Source organism: Metopolophium dirhodum, chromosome 3 (assembly GCF_019925205.1).
Source record: "Metopolophium dirhodum isolate CAU chromosome 3, ASM1992520v1, whole genome shotgun sequence".
Classification (NCBI taxonomy): domain Eukaryota; kingdom Metazoa; phylum Arthropoda; class Insecta; order Hemiptera; family Aphididae; genus Metopolophium; species Metopolophium dirhodum.
This window is the reverse complement of record NC_083562.1, coordinates 8,637,660-8,658,768: the sequence shown is the minus strand read 5'-3', so window position 1 is coordinate 8,658,768 and position 21,109 is coordinate 8,637,660. Positions and strand designations below refer to the sequence as shown.

Here is a 21,109-nt window from a genome sequence, read left to right as displayed (position 1 = left end):
TCTTACATATCCGTGACATGATGATAATTTATTTCAAATAGAGTAAAAAATTAAAAATGTAAAATGCAAAATTTAGATACTGAATAATATTGATACGTTCCTTAGGCTGGGTCTTAAAAGGCTGTCTTAAAAAGTGACACCAATTCGATATTATTTTAAAATCAAAACATTCATTTTTGTTTCCAGAACAACAATAACTTATTTAATATTGTAATATAAATTGTCCATTATAAAAATCAACAAAAAAATTATATTTTTTAATTCTAACTGATTAAATGGCCACATTTATTATAAATTTAACTATTTTATAGTTTGATTAAGCTAAAAAAAAAATGTAAATGTTTATATTCGTGTAGCTTAAAAATCCGAGATTCCTAATTTATAGGGATAATTTATGTAAATATTTTAAAACTTGAATAATTAATTTCCATTAAGTATTAAAATAGTACCTAATGTAATTTTTGAAGTAATAACAGGAGGTGGGTAGAAGAGAATACAGGGTGATTCACTGAATATGCTCAACCACTTTTATTCTGTAATAATGCATTTATTTAAATTTTGGTTTTTGGAATTCGTGAGTAAACTTATAAATTATATTTTCAAATACTTTTAATTTCAAACCATTTATGGAGTATTCTTTAATGATACAATTAGGTTTTTCAAATGAGAAATCGCCATTTTCCAAACTTTAATGAGATGATTTTTTGAAAAATGTTAAGTATTTAAATTATAATTCGTATGAATATTTTCTGAGTTATCAAACTTATCTATGTCTTAAAAAATAATAGTTTTTAATAATGATTTTACATAAAAATATGTATTATATTTTAATGTTACACGAATAACTTTTACAAACATAAACTTCTTTAATATTAATTCATTACTATGATTTTCAAATCATAGCATAGAAGTAACTCATATACTACTTATTTGAACTATAATGTATATGTATTTTCAAAAAAGAATTTCTCTAACAAAAAGCTGAAAAAAAATTTCGGAAATTATTTTTAAAAAAATAAGTTTTTATTGCCACATTATGCCATTCTTTAATATAAACATATAAACACTCTAAGTATTTAAAAATATAGTTCTTCAGTAGGTACGTATACCTTAATAGTTTCAAAAATCAGAAGTCGGATTAATAATTAACTAATAAAGGAAAAACGGGTGAACCACCATATAACAGGTGGGTGGGTGGGTATGTACAAGAACAATCATGGTAGGACACCCGCGCCTGGAATTACAATAATAAATATTCAGTAAATCCAATCTGATTTCGATTAAAATTTTACCTTTTTACATTTATTATAATATTTATATATATCGATTTATGTTTACATTTACATAATTAAAGAACAGTTTTTTTTTTTTCAATATAACTGAAAGGGCTATATCAAAATATCACCCGTAGAAAAATATCAGCGTTTTCTAGTAGGTATAATTTTGAATAAATTGAATTTTTCTTTTCTTAGAAATAAATTATATTCTAGAAAATATTACAGTAAACAATTATGTTAACAACACAGTGCAATATAGAGCACTGAACATAATGCAATTCATTGTATGGCTAATATAAGTAAAAACTAATATTAATACGTGACAACCATGGTTAATCGAAAAAAAATACAAATATACCTACATTAATTGTCGAGTACGTGCAAATTATAATATAATTATTATAATATTAAACGGCCATACGGGGTGACTTTTTTTTTAACAAAGAACTTTTGGAAAAATTCAAGATGATTTAAGGATTTAAACAACAATACCTAATATTTTATACTTCCATTATTTTTTCACATTTGTTTCGGGGATATTGTGGGTGGATTTTTAAATGTAAAACTAACAGTTTTACGAAGTATTACGAATACTATTTTACTACAAGGTATATAAGACATTAGAATTCCATAAAAAAATAAACCTGTTTGGAAAAATTAATACTTATATAGTCATAACTGATTGGTACCTAATGATTATAATAAAATGAGTCATTATTAATGACAATTTTAAATTTACATTACATGACTATAATATAGAGAATATATCGTAAAATCATGATTTTAAAATTTCTATAAATTGGCCATTTAAACACTATTATTGATTACTTGCTATAATAATATGTGATCTATATTAAAAATTTAAAACTATATTTATAATGATTGATAATTTTTAATTTTTATCTAAACATTTTTATTATTATTTACATGTAAAAATCTTAAAATGCTATGCAAGATAACATTTTTTTTTGAAAGTTATTATGTCTAGTTACTGTTTTCATGTATTTATGATATCTGGAGTATTTTTCGTATGAATTTTTTCCTATGAATAACCATAAGGCCGGAAATAAATTATTATTCTTGTGATGGATAAGGGTTAAAAGCTATATGTTATAGTTTACGTCACTAAGATAGATGAAAAATTATTTTTTTTTTGATATAGTTATTTTTGTAGGTATTCATTTTTTTTTTATAATAACGTGTACCTACTTGTCCATGATTAATAAATAAATAAAAATGTATACGTTTTAAAGACCGGTCACCGTTTTATTTCTCGTGCATACTCGCCTTCCACCCAAATATCGTCGAAAAGTTAAAAATTAAATTACTATTTGAATATTTGATGAAATCAATAATTCAATATTGAAAAAATATCTACTCATTACCTCTACAAATCAGCATGTACCTATTATTAAGAAACACAAAAAAAAATAGAGAAACCAAAAAATACTATTGAGTATAATAATAATTAGGTATATCAATAGTAAATTTTAAAAAAATGTAATTTTAATTTTAATATAACTTTTTATAATATATATGTATGAAAACATATTTTTACTACTTTAAATATAATATTTTAATCTGACCTAGATTAAATTTAATTGATCTAGCTATGAAAATATTTACAAGCTAATGATATACAATTAATTTACATTTTGCATCATCTCGTTCTGTTTTACATACAAATTCAAATTTAAGAAAGAATCATGTGATAGGTAAAGTATTATTTTTTATTACCACTTAAAACATTTATTAGTTTATTATATTTTATATATTCTATAAAATACGAAGCAACCTGTGTGCATCAGTTAATAATTGTAAAATATAAATAGCTATATATATATATATATATTATGTTCTAACCTTAATACATCTAAGGAGCCACTAGACAATTTTACTATGCACATTTTAAAAATGTATTAAATAAAACAGTGAAGGTAATTTTTGTTTCCTATTAACATGTAATGCATTATATTATTTATACAAATTGTTTTGTTATTAAACAATGTAATATCTCTTTCAGGTTATATTATTAAATGGGTATTCGTCTATCATTTATATTTTTTTAGCGTGCAAATATGCAATAATTTAAGTAATTTTAATATGGATTATATCAGAATTACGAATTCAAATTATTTTTATAATGATATATTGTATTAAACGTAGCAACACTTTTAATTACTTTCTATTAAAGCAAATAAAAACCACATTTAATATTCAAATCAGCTTCGAGTAAGAGTTTTAAAATAAGGAAAGGAATTATTATGATTAAGTATATTATGGTATCTACCTCCTTGACAAAACAACCCTGATTAACTTAAGAATATTATAGGCACTGCAGTATAAGACACTCGTAGAAGTAAAAAAAAATAGTTCTCTACTTTATGAGTAAAAAAATGATGATATAGATAACTAAATATAAACAAACAATAACAATTTGTAGTACTATAATACTGTAAATTTATAAGTACAATAATAGTGCACATATTACTTATATTCTATAATATTATAAACATGAGATATGATACTTGCTGTACTGAGAAGCATTAGTAATATAATTAGCCAAATATCAAACCAATGAATTAGGTGGTTAACGTGTTGACATATTGCCCATTTGGTGTCTTAAAAAAAATGTACTCATTTATTCTCCGGTATTGATTATCCGGTAAATTAGAATTCACTATTGATAATTTCAAAATTAAAACGAATTGAAGATAAACATTATAAATTCACATAATCAAATATAAGACATATGAAAACGATTGAAAAATTCACATAAAGCGTCATGCATATTTAAATCTCAAATGTTGTCAGACTATCATATTATTATGTATTTTAGACAATAATATGATACATTCATTTTTTATGACGAATTTCATAAAGTGTATGATTTCGTATAGTAGAAAAAACCAACAATATACCTACTAATAATATTATTATAAGGTGACTATAGTGAGCCATCGTGTTTTCACAACTAATATAGGAAAATGGATCATACTGAGGCCCATCCCATATTATATATGGATCAATTAATACCTACCCTATGAAGGGACGTTATTAGTTTAGTGAACAATAGATTATTTGTTAGGGTACTGTACTCCATTATAAGAGCTTCATAAAGAAAAAATTTAACGAACTTTATATTATATAGGTTATAAATCAATATGTTAACTACCTACTGCAGGCTATTATTATAGTTGTCTGCTATCACGAAACATTGGAATAAAAATATATTAGAACCTACCTATTCCAGGGTACCTATACCATTTTATTTTTTTTATAAATAACCTCCAATAAGCTAAAACCCGATAATTCAGGAGACACGAAAATTTTTTTAAAAACGTAAATTGATTTTAAAATTCAATATTATTTTGTGAAAATATTGTATGAATTGTCATATTTTACTACATTGAAGGTTTTATTAGATTAGAGTTTTTTGTCACACAAATAGGAGGTTTTACGGATGATAGTTGGTTTCATATTATAACTTATAAGTTGTATTTAGAATAGTTTTTTTAAAAAATCAAATATTTTATTGATCAACATAAATCACTTGGTCATTTTTATTCAAGAAACTAATTTTAATTTACATACAATAATTGTATACTATACTCATAAGTTATAACAATAAAACAGAATAGTAAATTTAATGTTGTATTACTGTAGATACTTACCTATTGGCTAAAATGCCTTTACACTTTATACTTCTAATATTTTAACCACTTAAATTTTCTATAGTTGTGTCTTTTGATTTATTTTATATAATTATTGATATTTATTGTTTGCTATTATAAATATTAATTTATTAAAATGTGTTGAATGTTCATAATTAATTTTGAAAACTACCTTGTATACCTATATAAAAAATAATCATTTATACCTACGTCATTGTGAACATTTTAAATTCCCTACAGTTGAAATTATTTTGAATTACAACGAAATAACTAAAACTGCTAAATAAAAAATTGTGATTTGGTATATATGTATATTTTTGAAATTTTTTCATCGCGTATCATACAAATGTATAACATTAAATATTAAATATACACCATTCATTTGGCCGAAGTGAGTAGAGCGAGACGAATGTTCAGTATCGGGTTTCTGTATCATGTTCGACAATTTTTTTTCTTATGCTAATACCTATTTAATTGTATAGTCATGTTTTGAATTATAACATAGCTGGTACGAGTATCAATTATCTCTTGAAATCTCCCGACAATTATGTTCTGCGTATTATTTAATCGCTATTATTGAAGATCAAAAACACTCTACAGTGGCTCCAATTTGTTGAAATATTAATTTGAAAATTAACGTTGTCGTACAACATAATTATGTTGTTAATTTTAACTAATTGAAAATCGTTGTAAGGACAACAATTTTTCGAAACAATTAATTTAATGAATAATTCAAAGCATAAAATTATTCTGCACTACATTTCTCATTAAAACTATTTAATAATAATTATTATTGTAGTAATTACTATTATAGTAGTTAATTAATTCTAAAATTTAAATGTATTTTACAGTTAATCCTAACAACATTTGAACAATAGACAAAGTGCGTTTTACCTATGTCGTTTTTAAAAATTATTTTTATTCAATTCATAGTAATTACTAGTTTATTATTATTCATGTTCTCCAATTACATGACAAAATCAGAGATTATTATTTTTAATCTGGTTTATGGATTAAATGCATAAATTTATAATACCTATAAATAGCTTAAAAAAAGTATAATATTTTTAAAACTTGCATTGTTTGTAGTATATGATATTTTGATTAATATTAAAATGTTTCAAGTTTCTACAATTGATATCTTTTGAATTACAATTAAACAACAAACACCATGTGAGGAGATGGAATCGTTATTTTACTTACGAATGTCAAATTTTGATAACATTTCAAGTTATACTTCAGAAAAAATGTTTATGTTTATAATATGTGGTATATACATGTATATACTTAACGTTAAACTTTTTTTTATTAAATTCTACTATGAACACGTATAAGAAAATAAATTTGCACCTCAGCCTAAATACCTACTTTAATGCATAAATTAAGATAAAAAGTGTTATGAGCTATTAACTACTAAATAATTTGTAAACTGTTGTGATTATGACGAATTTTTTCAGAAATTGAAGTTCAGATGCTTATAAAGAAATAATGCATTATAAAGGAACCTTTTATTACATTTTCAAGCTTTTTGACTTACAAACAAATATGATATCAACATAAATAGAAAACTAAAAAAAAGTCCAAAATTTAAAATGTTTATAAATAGTTGAAAAATAACTTGTATAATATGACTATAATTAGTCCAGTTTTTCTATCCTGACTTGAGTTCCGTAGTGATTATGTAAATATATAAAAAAAAAAGGCTGTTTTGTACCTACCTGCGTTGGACACACGACCCACATAGCCCTTGACTTGAATTTAAAATATAATTTAATCTGCCTTTCAAAAGAACCATTACTGTATTAATTATAAAATCAAAACATTATTTCATCGACTGAGTCATCGAACAACCTTTTATTGTTACTATAGTAACTGGACTGTATTTATAATGTGTGTTAAGAAACGGGCCGTTTTATAGTTTCTCAGACTTTACTTAGAGTTGACTGTATAAATAATAGTGGTCTAAAGATATTACAACAAAATCGATTAGTGTGGAGTGGAATTAGTCGAATATTGGCCCTTTGGGAATAAAACCAAATATAGGTCCTATAGGTAGTAAATACTAAATTGCACTCCTTCAAGTAGGTAGTATCACAAGTACACACAAATTAATCGATTTACAACGGCAATTCACTTCTCCGGCAAATTTGTAATATAATTCTAAATTATAAGTCTGTAACAGTTTTTACGTTTCATATTTACTAAGTTATTTACAATTCCAAATGTAAGTGCGCAAAGCATGTTTGTACATTAAATTGTATTATAATATTATAACATGTTCCACATTGTACAAAGTAAAACGTATTTACATAGTAATTATTACTTTGTACAAACATTATAAACAGTATAATAACATTTAGAACAAACATTGTTATCGCAATATGATAAAACAAACGAGCATATTTAATAACAATATTAAGAAATAAATAAATGACATTTAATATTGTAATTTATAATGAACAATGAATAATAAATAATTTTAAAATCGTGTTCAATAATTCTATATAAATTATAGCCATTGGTAAATTAATGTTATGTGTTAGTTGTCCGTGATTAATAATTACATAACCATAACATGCGTATATTATAAGACAATATGCGCGAATTTTGATTTAATCAACTCCGTTTATCAATAATCACAGGTGCGTGTCTAGAGGGGAATTCGTCTATAACACACTCCAGGTTTGCGATGAATTTACAATATTTTTAACTGCTTTTTCTCACAATATTAGAAATTAATACCGTTGGGTAAATAAATAAGTATAGGTAATATCAAGTTACAGTGTAAATACTAAAATACATAATAATATAATATATGCGCGCGCATTATGCATATATATAAATATAAATTGAAAACATGATTATCCCAAGTGATGGGGAAGAAACTATACCTACACCTACCTTAATATACCTTTATGCAGTGATGTATGTAATTCATTACATTTACATTCTATCGTAAATTTAATATAAAAATGTAAAAACAGGCAATGGCTATGTTATGACTGTTATTATTATAAGTGCTACGTTGCAGCGGTGTAGTCTATACGCCATTAGCCACAATTGCCTATACTTAAGCTTAATAAACCATATGTCACTTCTGTCGAAAGAAATTATTAGGATAACTAAGACATTAAAAAAAAAAAGTCTGCCCTAGTTGGTAGTAGTCTATATTATTATAGTATTTAGTGTCTAAAATATATTGTTATATCGTCATTGAGTATAAGTCTCTGTAAGGGATGTGTTATATTTGAATTCAATGTTAAATCGTTGGATTCGAAAAACGATTGTGATCGGAGAAGAGGATATCGATAAGGATATTTTATAATTTAATTATATGGCTCTTTTAGACTTTAGTTATACAGTAAGTTGGACTTATTATTTCCAATAATAAATAAACATAATAAATAAATATATAATGTATAGTATAATATATTAATATATTATATTACTAATCATTATAATATTATATCAAAATATACTATTTCTATTAAAGTATAAGTCAATACCCGCAACATACCATAATATAATGGTGTGATATAAAGAGCTTAAAATTAGTCTATTAAATATTTTATTAAAAATTTCATTGCAAATAGATAATATTCATAAACGAAAAGTTTTAAATGACAACAATTAACATATTTTAAATTACAACAAAAAAATTACAATTATTATAAAAAGAAAAAAACGGGTTTTTTCTCTTAATAATCTATTTTTCAACAATTAAACTTAAGATTTCAATAAATAAAAAATTGAACTTACTTATTTTGCTATTTTTAACTTCTATAAGAATTACTGATGACTTATTAGGAACCTTACAATTAAATCACGTTTCAAAATTGTTTGATAGTACCTACTAATGTACTATCAATCGCTCTATTCTGAATCTAATTTAGTTATAAATGCCATGTTTATAGAAAAATGGCTAGATAATTGTAATGCACCAAATTTATGTTATCTTCTAAAATAATATATTTTGATTGTATAAAAAATATATGTTGTAAATGTACTGTGTTGATGTTATCTGTTAAGGTTTCTGAAACAATAACGTGATTTTAGGGCAATCCCTATCGGTAATAGATTTTTTTACAATGATTTATTTTCTTGGTATTCATTTTTAATTTTCTTTTTATTGTTACATAAATACCAATTATACTAATTGTTACATTTATTAAACAATTAAAAAAAAATATTTATATTAGTTGATTACCTACTTGAAGTTTTTGTTTCAATTTATTTCATAATGAGGTTTTTGATTTTGTTTAATAATATAAGTTATAGACCCTGTTCTACATTGGACTCAGTGTAGTTTCTATCTTTATACGAATTTGTTTAAAAAGTATATTTTCTTAACTACTATGTATACATTGTACATTGAGCATCGAGCGATAATATTTGTATAAAGTCTGAATAAACCCACTTTCTAATGCAAAACAATTGTGCGTTTCGCGAAATGAAAATGTTTGAACTTTGAATATAACATTTAAATAATGTAAATAAATATTATACGAAGATAATGTATTATTCTGTAAATAAACATTTTATTTCTTATTTCTTTAGACTAATATGGTAATTAGTATACCAAATATAATTTGTTTTATACATAATATGGATAATTATAAATAGTTAGGCTACAATTTATTAAATGTAAATTGATCATTATAATATTGTTTTATAATACATGACAATATTATATTTTATTTGGCTTCGTATTTAATATGGAAATTAATAATCATTTACGAAATTAGGCGCGTTATATTTTAATAAATAATACATAAAATTAAAATATTTGTGTACAGCATATTTGGACTGCTACTATAAGGTATAGTGGAAATGCTAATATTACATATCAATTTTGAAAATAACTTAATTATATCATTTATTTTATTAAATTATAATAAACAATTACACTTTTTTAATGAACAATCAGTAAAAATCCAATACATATTGATCACACGATCAAAGAAAAATTATAAGTTTGTTATTGATTTTATCTTATAAATAAAATGTAATAATAAAATAAAAATTTTAGACATTCACGAAATGAATAATAAATGATATTAATAAATATTACATAAAAAAAAAATACAACTCACAGTGATATCTCAACCAAAGTTTTCCAACAAATAGATTAATGAAACATGGTTTAAGAATAAATAATACACATGATAATAACACACGATGTAGGTAGTAATAAATTATACCTAGGTAGTCCTAATTCCTAAATAATGTTTTGTTTTAGGCAAAAAAAAGTATTATATTCACATTTTCCTCGATTAAAATCGGATAATAATGAATACAAACAAAATATGTACGGCTTTATCAATGATTCTTTATTATTTTAAAATCTCAAAAGCACCGTCTAGAAAATATTACGATTTTCGTATTTAATGTGTATTCGTATTTGATGTGTATAAATATTAAGTTTACTGACTTAGTTCAGTTTGACCTGTAGAGTTTTCGTGGAGAGAATTATATTCTAGAGAAAGAAAATATGTTAAGTAGCAGTGGCAGCGTTGACATTTTGCGGGTGAGGAAACACTGAGTGGAAACGCGGGAGGTTTCCGCCGCGTATGTCGACCACTCCAGGCCAAATAGCGCTGGCGAGCAACTGCGGTGACAGCCCGGTTAGCTGAAATTCCGCACAAAATAAATCATGGGACTTAAAAATTGTGAAGACGTTTCTGAACAATTAGGCATTACCGCGATGAATAATAATATAGTCGGTATATATTTAATGGTTAAAGAGTTTATCAATCGGAAATGTTGTTATGAAAAAATAAATGATATTATTACTTTGTGTGTTAAATAATGATGATGGATACTTCAAACGAAAGTCGAACACTACATTTTAGTCTCCGTTTTGCTATTCCACAACACGATTAATTTCTTTGTGATATTGTTTCTACTCTAAAAATACTATTATAGTTACTGTATATTAACAATAAACCAATCTACAACAAGACACCGCTATTAAGGCTTTGCATAAATTGTATAATATTTTACTGAATCAAGTCACAAAGTTAATAACAACATTGACATTACCCAAAAACACTTTCAATGGCCTATAATGATTCATGACAAAACATCAATTGATATCAGGATAGACAGTATCTATTGTAATATTAACAACATATTTCATTATACGTATATTATTGGTACCTAACATTAACCAATAAGTTATATTTTACTGAATAGGATAGAGTAAATATTATCTATTAAACGATTATATTAACTATATTATCATATTAAACAATATGATATACACGGCAACAAATGTTTGCCCCTGTTGAGTTTGATCAAACCATAAAACTAAAAATTGTGTTCAGCATATAAAATAGACATTTTCAGTAGCCAGTTTTTAAGTACTTACACGAAAACTTGAAAACGTGCTTTAATAATGTTATTTATACTAACCAGATAATTCCCAATCTACGGCCTATTTATTGTAATGAATAATATAACAGTTGGGGTGGTGAAAAATCCATTGAATACGTCAATTCGGTAGTTTACACTGTTATATTGTTATTACTTATTAATAATTAAGTGTGTTGTTAATTTAATATGCACTATCAACACGCCAATCTACTTCATGCGATGCATATTTTATGTGTTTACTTGTTAAAATTCCAAACCATATATATGTACCTAACGGCTAAAATATTTATTAGATCGTTTTTTTATTCCATAAATAGTTTTTTTTCCCCCCAAAAATTGTATGTTCGCCTATTTTACCATTTATTCTTTGTTGCGAAAAATAAGATATTTATACTTGACGAAGTTTGATATAGCCACCCGAGTGCGTTCGATGACAAAGCAGTTTATAGTTACTGTATTATAATGATGTTTGTATAATAATCCAGAATGACGTGAACTCCCGAATTAAAAGGCAATATCACGGTACGCCGAATAAGAGGAAACACTACAAAACGTGATCGGGATAAACCTTCACCTTTTAGACGGTCGTATTATGTAGTCAAAGTATCAACGAGGATCAGTGCCAACCAATTTTTGACATGCGAACCCTATTTCACCGTCTGTCGAAAATATAACGGTTGTCAATAACCTAACACCATATATATATACGGACCTGTGTCAATATTACATTTAACCTTCCATTATTTGATTTATTGTTTTTTTTTTCTACGTGGAAAATATCAATATTAAAAAAAATGCAATATGCTTGGACAGAAATTTACCACACGAGTCTTAATTTTCATGATATTTTAACACAAATGCGGTACAATAATATTGTGCTGTCGACGCTATCGATTGGGCTTAGCAACCCAATTTTGAGTAGGTATTATAAATTATTTCAATAATAACGCCATAACGCATTTTGTTACTTAGCGTTGTATTTGTCATACATTAATCAAATATTTTTCAAATACTAACAGCGTTACAAGTTATTCGAGCAAACTAATTGTTAATTGTTTGTTGTGTAGCGTGAGCTGTATAAACACGGTGTAGTAAATATTGTGTCTTTGTAATGTAGACGGTTTTAATTATTGACCATCATAACCAGAAAATACTGAATGCTGGGCTTATTTAATTTCGAATATTAGGTATCACATCGGTGGACGAAAAACGGTAGTACGAAGAATACCTACTATATATATACGTCATGTTATCCGATAAAAAATATGAGTCACCGACATGGCGACATAACCATGAAACGAAAATAGCAAATGTCAAAACAGCGACGACAAGACAGCCAAGTGTGCAATAGCTAAAACACATAATAATGAATGTTAAAAAGGGTTAAAAATGAACATTATACAACACACTATAGGTAGGTAGTTAACAATTTCAGCGATAAAATATTTATTGATTTGTACGAAAGTCAAATATACCTGGTATAATATATTACTAGTTGTTTATTTTTTTTTTTTAGTAATAAAGTAGTCAGTATTTTTTATGACATTAAAAAAAAATAATAAAACTTAAATATACTATTTTATACAATAGGTAGTATTTACACTTTCCAATGTGAATCAACAAATAAATCGGAAAAATAATAATCCTTAAATAGGTATCAATTATTATGAGTACCAATGCCTATAAATATATATATTTTTTAAACTCTTCACAACTCTGCAGTTTTCAATGTATTCTACAACTTAACTTTACATTTTTCTTTGTTAAGCCAACTCTTCTCAAAACATTTACTAATTAATAAATATTTTCATCGTTGGAATTATTAACTAGTATAATATATTGTATAATATTAAGGTATTTTATCCATTTTGAACAGTCGCTATTTTGTATTTTAACTATTATGTGCTAAGCTGTTTTACGTCCGCTATTTTTATCTTGTGGTTTTGACGTGATATCAAAAATTAATAGGTCAATAAAAAAAAAACTTAGCGCACCTGTGCTATATTATAATGATATAATATGTGATGAATAATGCCAAACACTTATACGTGAAACTGTCTTGATACGTCAAGTATTTATAAATTACGTGAGAGTGAAATAAACGATGTTGTTCGCTGCATAATATTATCAATTTTGTATTAAAACAATTTAAAAAAATTACATATAAAGGCGAGTTCAATTCATTGTATTCACTATCCACACCGCTTTTTAAAACCACTATTATGGGGTCATCCTTTTCACAACCACTAAAGAAATACCTTAACCATGTGTTGTATTTTTTTTTTCTAGCTCCGTGATTCGGGTTGTCCTTTTTTGACAGACAAAGGACAATTGAGGGTCCAAGTCGAATGGGAAGAAAGCTATTTACTGTTCCAAGCCACATACCATAAATACGACGACGTCAGTAGAACTCACAACTACCAGATGAGGTAATCTTACTAAAATGTTTATATTTCGTTTTAAATAAAATGTGTTACAGTCAGAGAAATAAGTTTGATTTAAAATTAGATAGACGGCTTTATCTACTTATAGATCGAAACCAGGGAAATACTAAACCATCCTCGAAACAAAAATTACCATTTATAATCTTTTGCTTGAACCCGTATTCGTCTTTGATCTTCTAAAATACAGAAACCGCTCTGAAAAATTAAACCGACCACCATGCGATCAAAGTACATCCCTATCCCTGAAAATCCTCTCAGAACGCTCAAGTGGCAATGGCCCTGAGTCGTTATCATTTGATTAACTTAACATATAATATATTATCATGAGATACGACTTTTCATTAGAATCACGTCGAAGTGCTGTCACCCAATGGTTCATCCTCTTCGCCAACAAGCCTTATTATATAATATCCATTATGATTATTATACTACACATGTTTATATTATATAGTTTTCTAAGTTTAACAAAACAAATATATAATATTTCTTAGTCTGTAAAGGCTTAAGTGCTAAATATTTTAATATTAGATAAATTGCATGTAGTATAATATACAATGTACATAATAATATATACAGCCAAATAGTACATTATAACATGTCAATATTCGTAAGTGTCTCTGAATTAAAAACAAGATCGTTAGATAACAGACACTAATTGGAGATGAAATGTACGTATGGTGTAAATGTTGTTCAAAGATATAATCTTTATATTATTTGATATTTGTACATTTTAAAACAGCATGAAACACGTAATCATCGTCATGTCAAGATCAGTAATCGCAATCATTATGTATTGGAATTTTTTTTAGATTTTTATTTATTTTCTACTAGGTTTTATGGAAATAAAGGATATTGAAATAATGTACGCTTTTTTATAGTTTTTAAATTAAATTTCATACATTTATTACTATTATTTAAAAGGATAATATGCGGTAACGTCGTATACTGGAATTTATATAATAAATAAAAAAATCATGGCAATTTATAGTGCAAAATCTAAGCCCGCGAAATAAATAATAATACCCAGTTAATTTAAACATCATATTTGATAAATAAATAATTTAACTAAAACAGAAAGTAAACCTAGTTTAAATTCATCTTTAAAGTAACGTACCTGTCTATTTAAATTGTTCTAAGGTAAAATTATAATCGGCTAAAGGGATGTAAATTCTAACTTAATTTCTTGGTCAGAGTCATAAACCAATCGGCTTTAAACATATATTATTTATCATCGTAGACTATTATGTGTAATGGCACTGTTAGTCTGCTAATTGTTGTGCGTTTAGTATTTTCAATGTTGTCGGGGGGGAAATAGTCATTAGCCACTAATATTGTTGCCCAATCTATTACGTCTTTAACGTTAACACTTAATAATATTATGTATCCGGCTATAAAAATGGCAATCACTTTATGTTGGAGGCAGACTTTATTATATAGTCAATGTATTGATGTACCGTTGATTCAATATTTGTATTTTATTTTATTGTGACTGTTAAGACGTTATCTTGGTTGTATTATTGTGCACGTTAAATAAACTTATTTTACTAACAAAATATTTGGTTACATATAGTTACTTTGTCGACGCCTATTTAAATATACGTCAGTCTATGTATTTTACGCGTTAAAATATCGGATTCAAGTTAACCGAGTCGTATAATCTGATTATAAATAAACATGCACACAAGAAACACGTCGAATTCAATACGTCTTGAACAATAACGTTTACAAAGATAGTATAGGTACATACGGGCGGCTTTATTTGAAAAATTGAAAATTTACACTACTCCAACAATATTTTGATTGCGTGGAGGTATTACCTACTCAAAATCCAATATTAAAAATGTCCTTATATCTCTTTACAAATAGTATTATTGTCAAGATGTGCACCAACTGTGGTTGACGTTTATATGTGCGTGTTTGTCAATAATACGACCGAGGGATTCTTCACGCGAAACAGATTAATATCCATCATACCCCAATAGTGACGCACACTATCGGTTTTATTTTCAAACGAGATACCGAAAACCATACACAAAAAACTATTGACAGTAATAAAAAAAATAATTTAAACATCGATATCATTAGAGCAAAAGTAAAAAGTTTGTTGAGTATTTTTTTTACGGGTGTGGTCTGGAATAATAAAAACGTATGCAACACGTGATTATGTGTTATACCGAGATAAAAACAATAAAAAACCTAACGAAATAAAATAGGTTTTCATTTTCTTAAACAATATGAACATTTAAGTATAACGATATTTAAATTCACCATTAATAACGTGGTTGCATTATTGTCCTCCGTGATACATTTTTATTTTTCAATACGCATTTTAGCACTTTTATGATTGTTATAAATAAGAAATTATTAAAATATATTAAATAATATTAATCGTTTAATTTTTCAACTGGGAATTTTTTAATATTATGTGTATAGGTATATGTATATAAAATATAAGATGTCTAATTATATTTAAATTATTTCATAACCTAAACATTTAACATTTTAGATACCTTGCAAATATTTTTAATTCGTTGTATATCTCATATAACTACCTAGTTCTCCAAACGTATTTTTGCACTATTATTAGTATTAGTAGTAGTATGTCCAGTACCTATAATGCATCAGAAATAAGTTTATCTTAGAAGAGTACACTAAATTATACTCATCAGTCATCACAATGTCTAAAAAAAAGGTTGCATAACCTCCCACCTCCCATTGTTATCCATCACTAGTAAAATTATTGAATTATGTTATACACAATTGTAATACATCGACTTCTTAAGTTATTGTATACCTAAGCTATTCGGTACGAAAATAAACCAATATTCGCTATATAAATTAATACAAAATGTACGCACATAAACCACATTTCATATGCTTATGATGGTGTAGGCAAACTAAACAACTAAGTTAGTGATGAGTATGATCGAGCACGGAATAGTTTATCTTTCAAGCATATCATCCTTTCCATAAGAAGACGTCTAAAGACACACACAGAAACAAAGTACGTTCTTAGTACACTTTATTAAAACTTAACAGAGTTTAACTCTAAGAGTTGATTTACTGTTCGTCCGTAATAGTCTTTATTCTACTCAAGACTGAATAAAAATTGCAACGTCTATGGGCCTATATTTTATGAATATACGATACGTGTCACGTGGAAAAAGTACTTATACTCAGTACTGCGAAACATTATTCTCTTAAATTATATTTTTTATAGGTGTTTTGTCCGACTTTTTTCGGTTTATATTCGAGGTTAATCTAATCTAATATTATACTTTAATTCTACTTAACTAAGCCAATAAATGCCTTTTTTGATCATTAAAATCACTAGATTCGCTGTTTTTTCAACCCCACTTGAAAACAGTTTCATACGACCAAAACGGCTTTTATACATTTAATGCGCGTATCATTTTGTAGTTGAGACGGATGAGTTACTTCATTGCCGGACTTTTTGACTTTTAATGTTATGATTTATGCTTTTTTAAATGATTACACATAATGATAATTTGAAGAAAATAATGAAAAATTGGGTTCTTACCTACTACTATATAGTTTTACAAGACTGTATTAAAAAATTCGGTTGGTTTGTAATACGTAATAATAGTTGTATTAAAATTAATTTCATAAGCGTGTCTACAGTGGCAGGCTAGGGTGCCTGGGCTACCCCTGCAATTTTTGAAAGGTGCCGGTCAACCGAGTTTTAAATCAGAAGGATCACAACATTTATTTATTTTGTTAAAGCTCGATTTTTTTGTGTGATCGTTATAATTATCATTTGCTTACAAAGATATGCTCAACAAAATTAGGTATATAATATCTTTATTTAACATGTATTGTCAAATTGATTTCCTGACTTCGGAAATCGGAAAAACCTACTATAAAGACTTATTGAGACAGACGACGACGGTACGGTACGCATCTAGGTATTATGTTTGATTTGTAGCTAGGTGGTGTAATCCAAGGCTGCAGATGAATAATATTTCTGAAGTTACTGTAGATTATTATTGTGAACAGATAATTTGGACTTTTTTTTTAAAATTATATAAATATTTCACTGTGTAGGGGGGGTTTAAAAAAATACAGCTTTGGGTGTATAGGGCTTTTTTTCGGTTCACCAATAAGGTAGCGCCGATCATTAGCTAGGCTGCCTCTGCCGATGAAGTCTTATATTGTCACGCCTATGATCAGCTACTTCAATAAGCTGATGGTTGCAATGTAGATAATGGCAATTATTGAGTTTATTTTTGTAATATTTAATGACAATCATACCAGATGTTGAACTCTTTTATAAACATATTTTTGTATTATAAGATATATATATAGGGTGGCTCGGAACGGCGTAGTGGCTGAAATCAACCACGCTGCGTGATTGAGAGTAAGCAATGGTCGCTGCCACTAGTTATCGGATGGGTGACCACTGACCACCCGGGTTCGTAGTGCGCAAAAACCTTGCCACACATACACGTGTTCCTAACCGACCGTACCAACCGTTCCAACCCTACTGTACTAACCCTGCCAACCTACAGGCTAATGACCTCAGTCGTCAAAGCCTTAAACCTAATAAAAAATAAAAAAGAAGATATATAGGAATACCTATATACTTACACGTTTGTAAATTATGACTTCCTAATTATAATTTATAAACTATACTTTTCGATTATTTTAATTTATCGAAATGTATGTAGTATAATAAATCCAACCGCCTAACTAAATGTAGAGATTATACTTTACACGACATATAAAGTATAAACATATAGCCAATTTACATTCAAATTATTGAGTAATGTTATCTAACTTTTAATTATTATTAAATAATTAAAAATTAAAAAATTAAATATAGAAATTTTTCATTTATGTTACAATGTTTCCTCTTATAGACCAATAAGCCTCCTTCCTACCTTCTCAAAAAAGTTTGAAAAAATACTTCTGAAATCACCAATTCGGGTTCAGGGCTAAACACCCAACCACCCACCAACTCCTTCGTACTGTCGACTTAATATCTACTAGTATGGAATCCAAGCACTACTGTGTTGCCGTCCTGCTAGACGTGGCCCAAGCCTTCGACAGAGTGTGGCACGATGGCCTACTCTATAAACTTAAAAAATTTTTCACTGCTCCATATTACCTTATTATCAAGTCTTATCTTGAAAATCGAACCTTCTCAGTTAGAGTGAACAACAGCTACTCGGTTAGATTTCCTATTTTAGCTGGCGTCCCCCAAGGAAGCGACATAGCACCTTTCCTTTACACTATATTTGCACATGACACTCCGAAAACTTTATATACATCATTAGGCACATACGCCGACGATACAATAATCCTGGCCTCAAATGACAACCCTCAAACTCATCTAAACATGATCCAGATCTGGTCAAAAAAATTGGAAAATAAAAATAAATGACTCCAAATCCTCCTTTATTACCTTTTCACTAAGACCCGGAAACTGCCCTCCAGTTTTATTCAATAATAATTTAATTCCAACAACCCCTGTAGTCAAATACCTGGGCCTAACGTTTGATAAACGACTCACCTGGGCTCAACACCTCAAAAACAAAAGGAAATCTGTAAACTCTAGACTTCACTTGCTCCATCCACTTCTCCACTCCAAACTAAACATCAGCAATGAATTGTTAATCTACAAAGCTATTTTAAGACCAGTATGGGCATACGGCATCCAGATATGGGGCTCCGCGAAATCCTCAAACCTGCGAACTATACAAGCCTTCCAATCAATATGTCTCCGTCAAATCGTTTCTGCCCCTTGGTATATAAAAAACGCCAATCTTCACAAAGACTTAAACGTTCCCACACTTTCTCAGCTAACCAAATCCCACTTCCTCTCATTCCATGCTAAGCTAAATCACCATACTAATCCATTAATTAAACGCCTGTCTTCTTGTACAATTCCCGATAATCCTAGAAGAAGACTGAAACGATCTTGGCCTAGAGATTTCCTTGCTTGATCTGTCGGGTGGTACTACTGAGTACCTTCCCTCTCTGTTATATTAACGCTATTCTCCATCAAAAAAATTACTTATTGTATAAAATGTTTGTATAGATTGTAATTATTCTTTTAATAAAAAAAAAAAAAAAAAAAATGTTACAATGTTTCTTAACACGTTATAACTTAAAATAAATATAATTTAAGTCATAGAAGTGTAATTCATAAGAAAAACCTTAATTTTAAACAAAACATTTACTAAACTAATTATAAACATTTCATAATATATTTTATCATTGCAACTGTTAAGTATAAATAACAAAGAAACACTTTAAATACAATAAAAACTAAAAAGAAAATCCTTTATTTATCTTGTCATTATATGTAACAATAGAACAGTGCCTGGTAAAATACATTAAGTTAAGAAAATCTGTAAAGTAGTAATATAATATAACCAGTAGTATAATATAAAAAAGTACAATTCAGTCTTGTATTTTAAATAAATTTAAATAGATATTACCTAATAAGGAAAAAATTATAAATACCTATCAGTTTTATGAAATTGTTTATACCAGTTATGTGTTGATTTTAGTTGTCCTAGGCGTATTTTCTTAACGGTTTTATTAGATGGGAACATTAAAAGTATAATAAGTAAAGTTTCTTTGGATCATAAAATTCAGATTTTTAACATTAAAAACAAAGATAAGACAATTTTAATTTTTAACTGAATTTTCTTTTTCAATTTGAACAAACAAAAAAAAAAAACCACGAGGATTAACATCATTGTATTATGTTTAAGAAAAATAATTAGATAATATCTTCAATCTTCATCAACAAGAATTGCCGATTATAAAGGTAAAATCAATTAATTCTATACTAATGAGAATTTAAATTATACCTACCTACACTATAAATTATAATTAGTACGAAATTGCGATTAGTGAAATTTATATATTTTTCAAAATAATAATAAAACGTCAATTATTTAATTTACTATCTATTATAACTAGGGCTGGGATTTCGATGCATTTTGCATTGTTTTCCTGAGCTTACTGTGCAATGCTCGTCTTGTCACAAATTTGTTTTATGTACATTTGAATGAGAATAAGAAAGTTTATTTTGCATTTTTTTGCATTTTTTGGCATTTTTTAGTTTTTAGGTAATTTTCTTAACTTTTTAGGGCATTTTAGAGTTTTTGGAGCATTTTTTGAGTTTTGTTAACCAAGTATGAATTTGAAATTTTATTTTAAGATAATTACATCAACATGGTTTTTAAATAAATATAACAAATTATAAGTAGGTACTCGTAATTCGTATTATATTATCGGACAAGGTTTGAGTAACCTCTACCCGCATTTCCTGTTAAATAATCTTAAATCGGTAAAATCAACGTCC

General features: G+C 27.0%; 1 protein-coding gene across 1 annotated transcript in view; it reads left to right on the top strand.

Moving 5' to 3' along the window:
- Nucleotides 1-21,109, top strand: part of LOC132941294 (uncharacterized) — a 129,699-nt gene that overhangs the window by 82,615 nt on the left and 25,975 nt on the right. Inside the window, exon 8 of the mRNA XM_061009287.1 lies at nt 13,616-13,755. Within this exon, the coding sequence (XP_060865270.1) occupies nt 13,616-13,755 (140 nt within the window). The remainder of the gene's footprint in view (nt 1-13,615; nt 13,756-21,109) is intronic.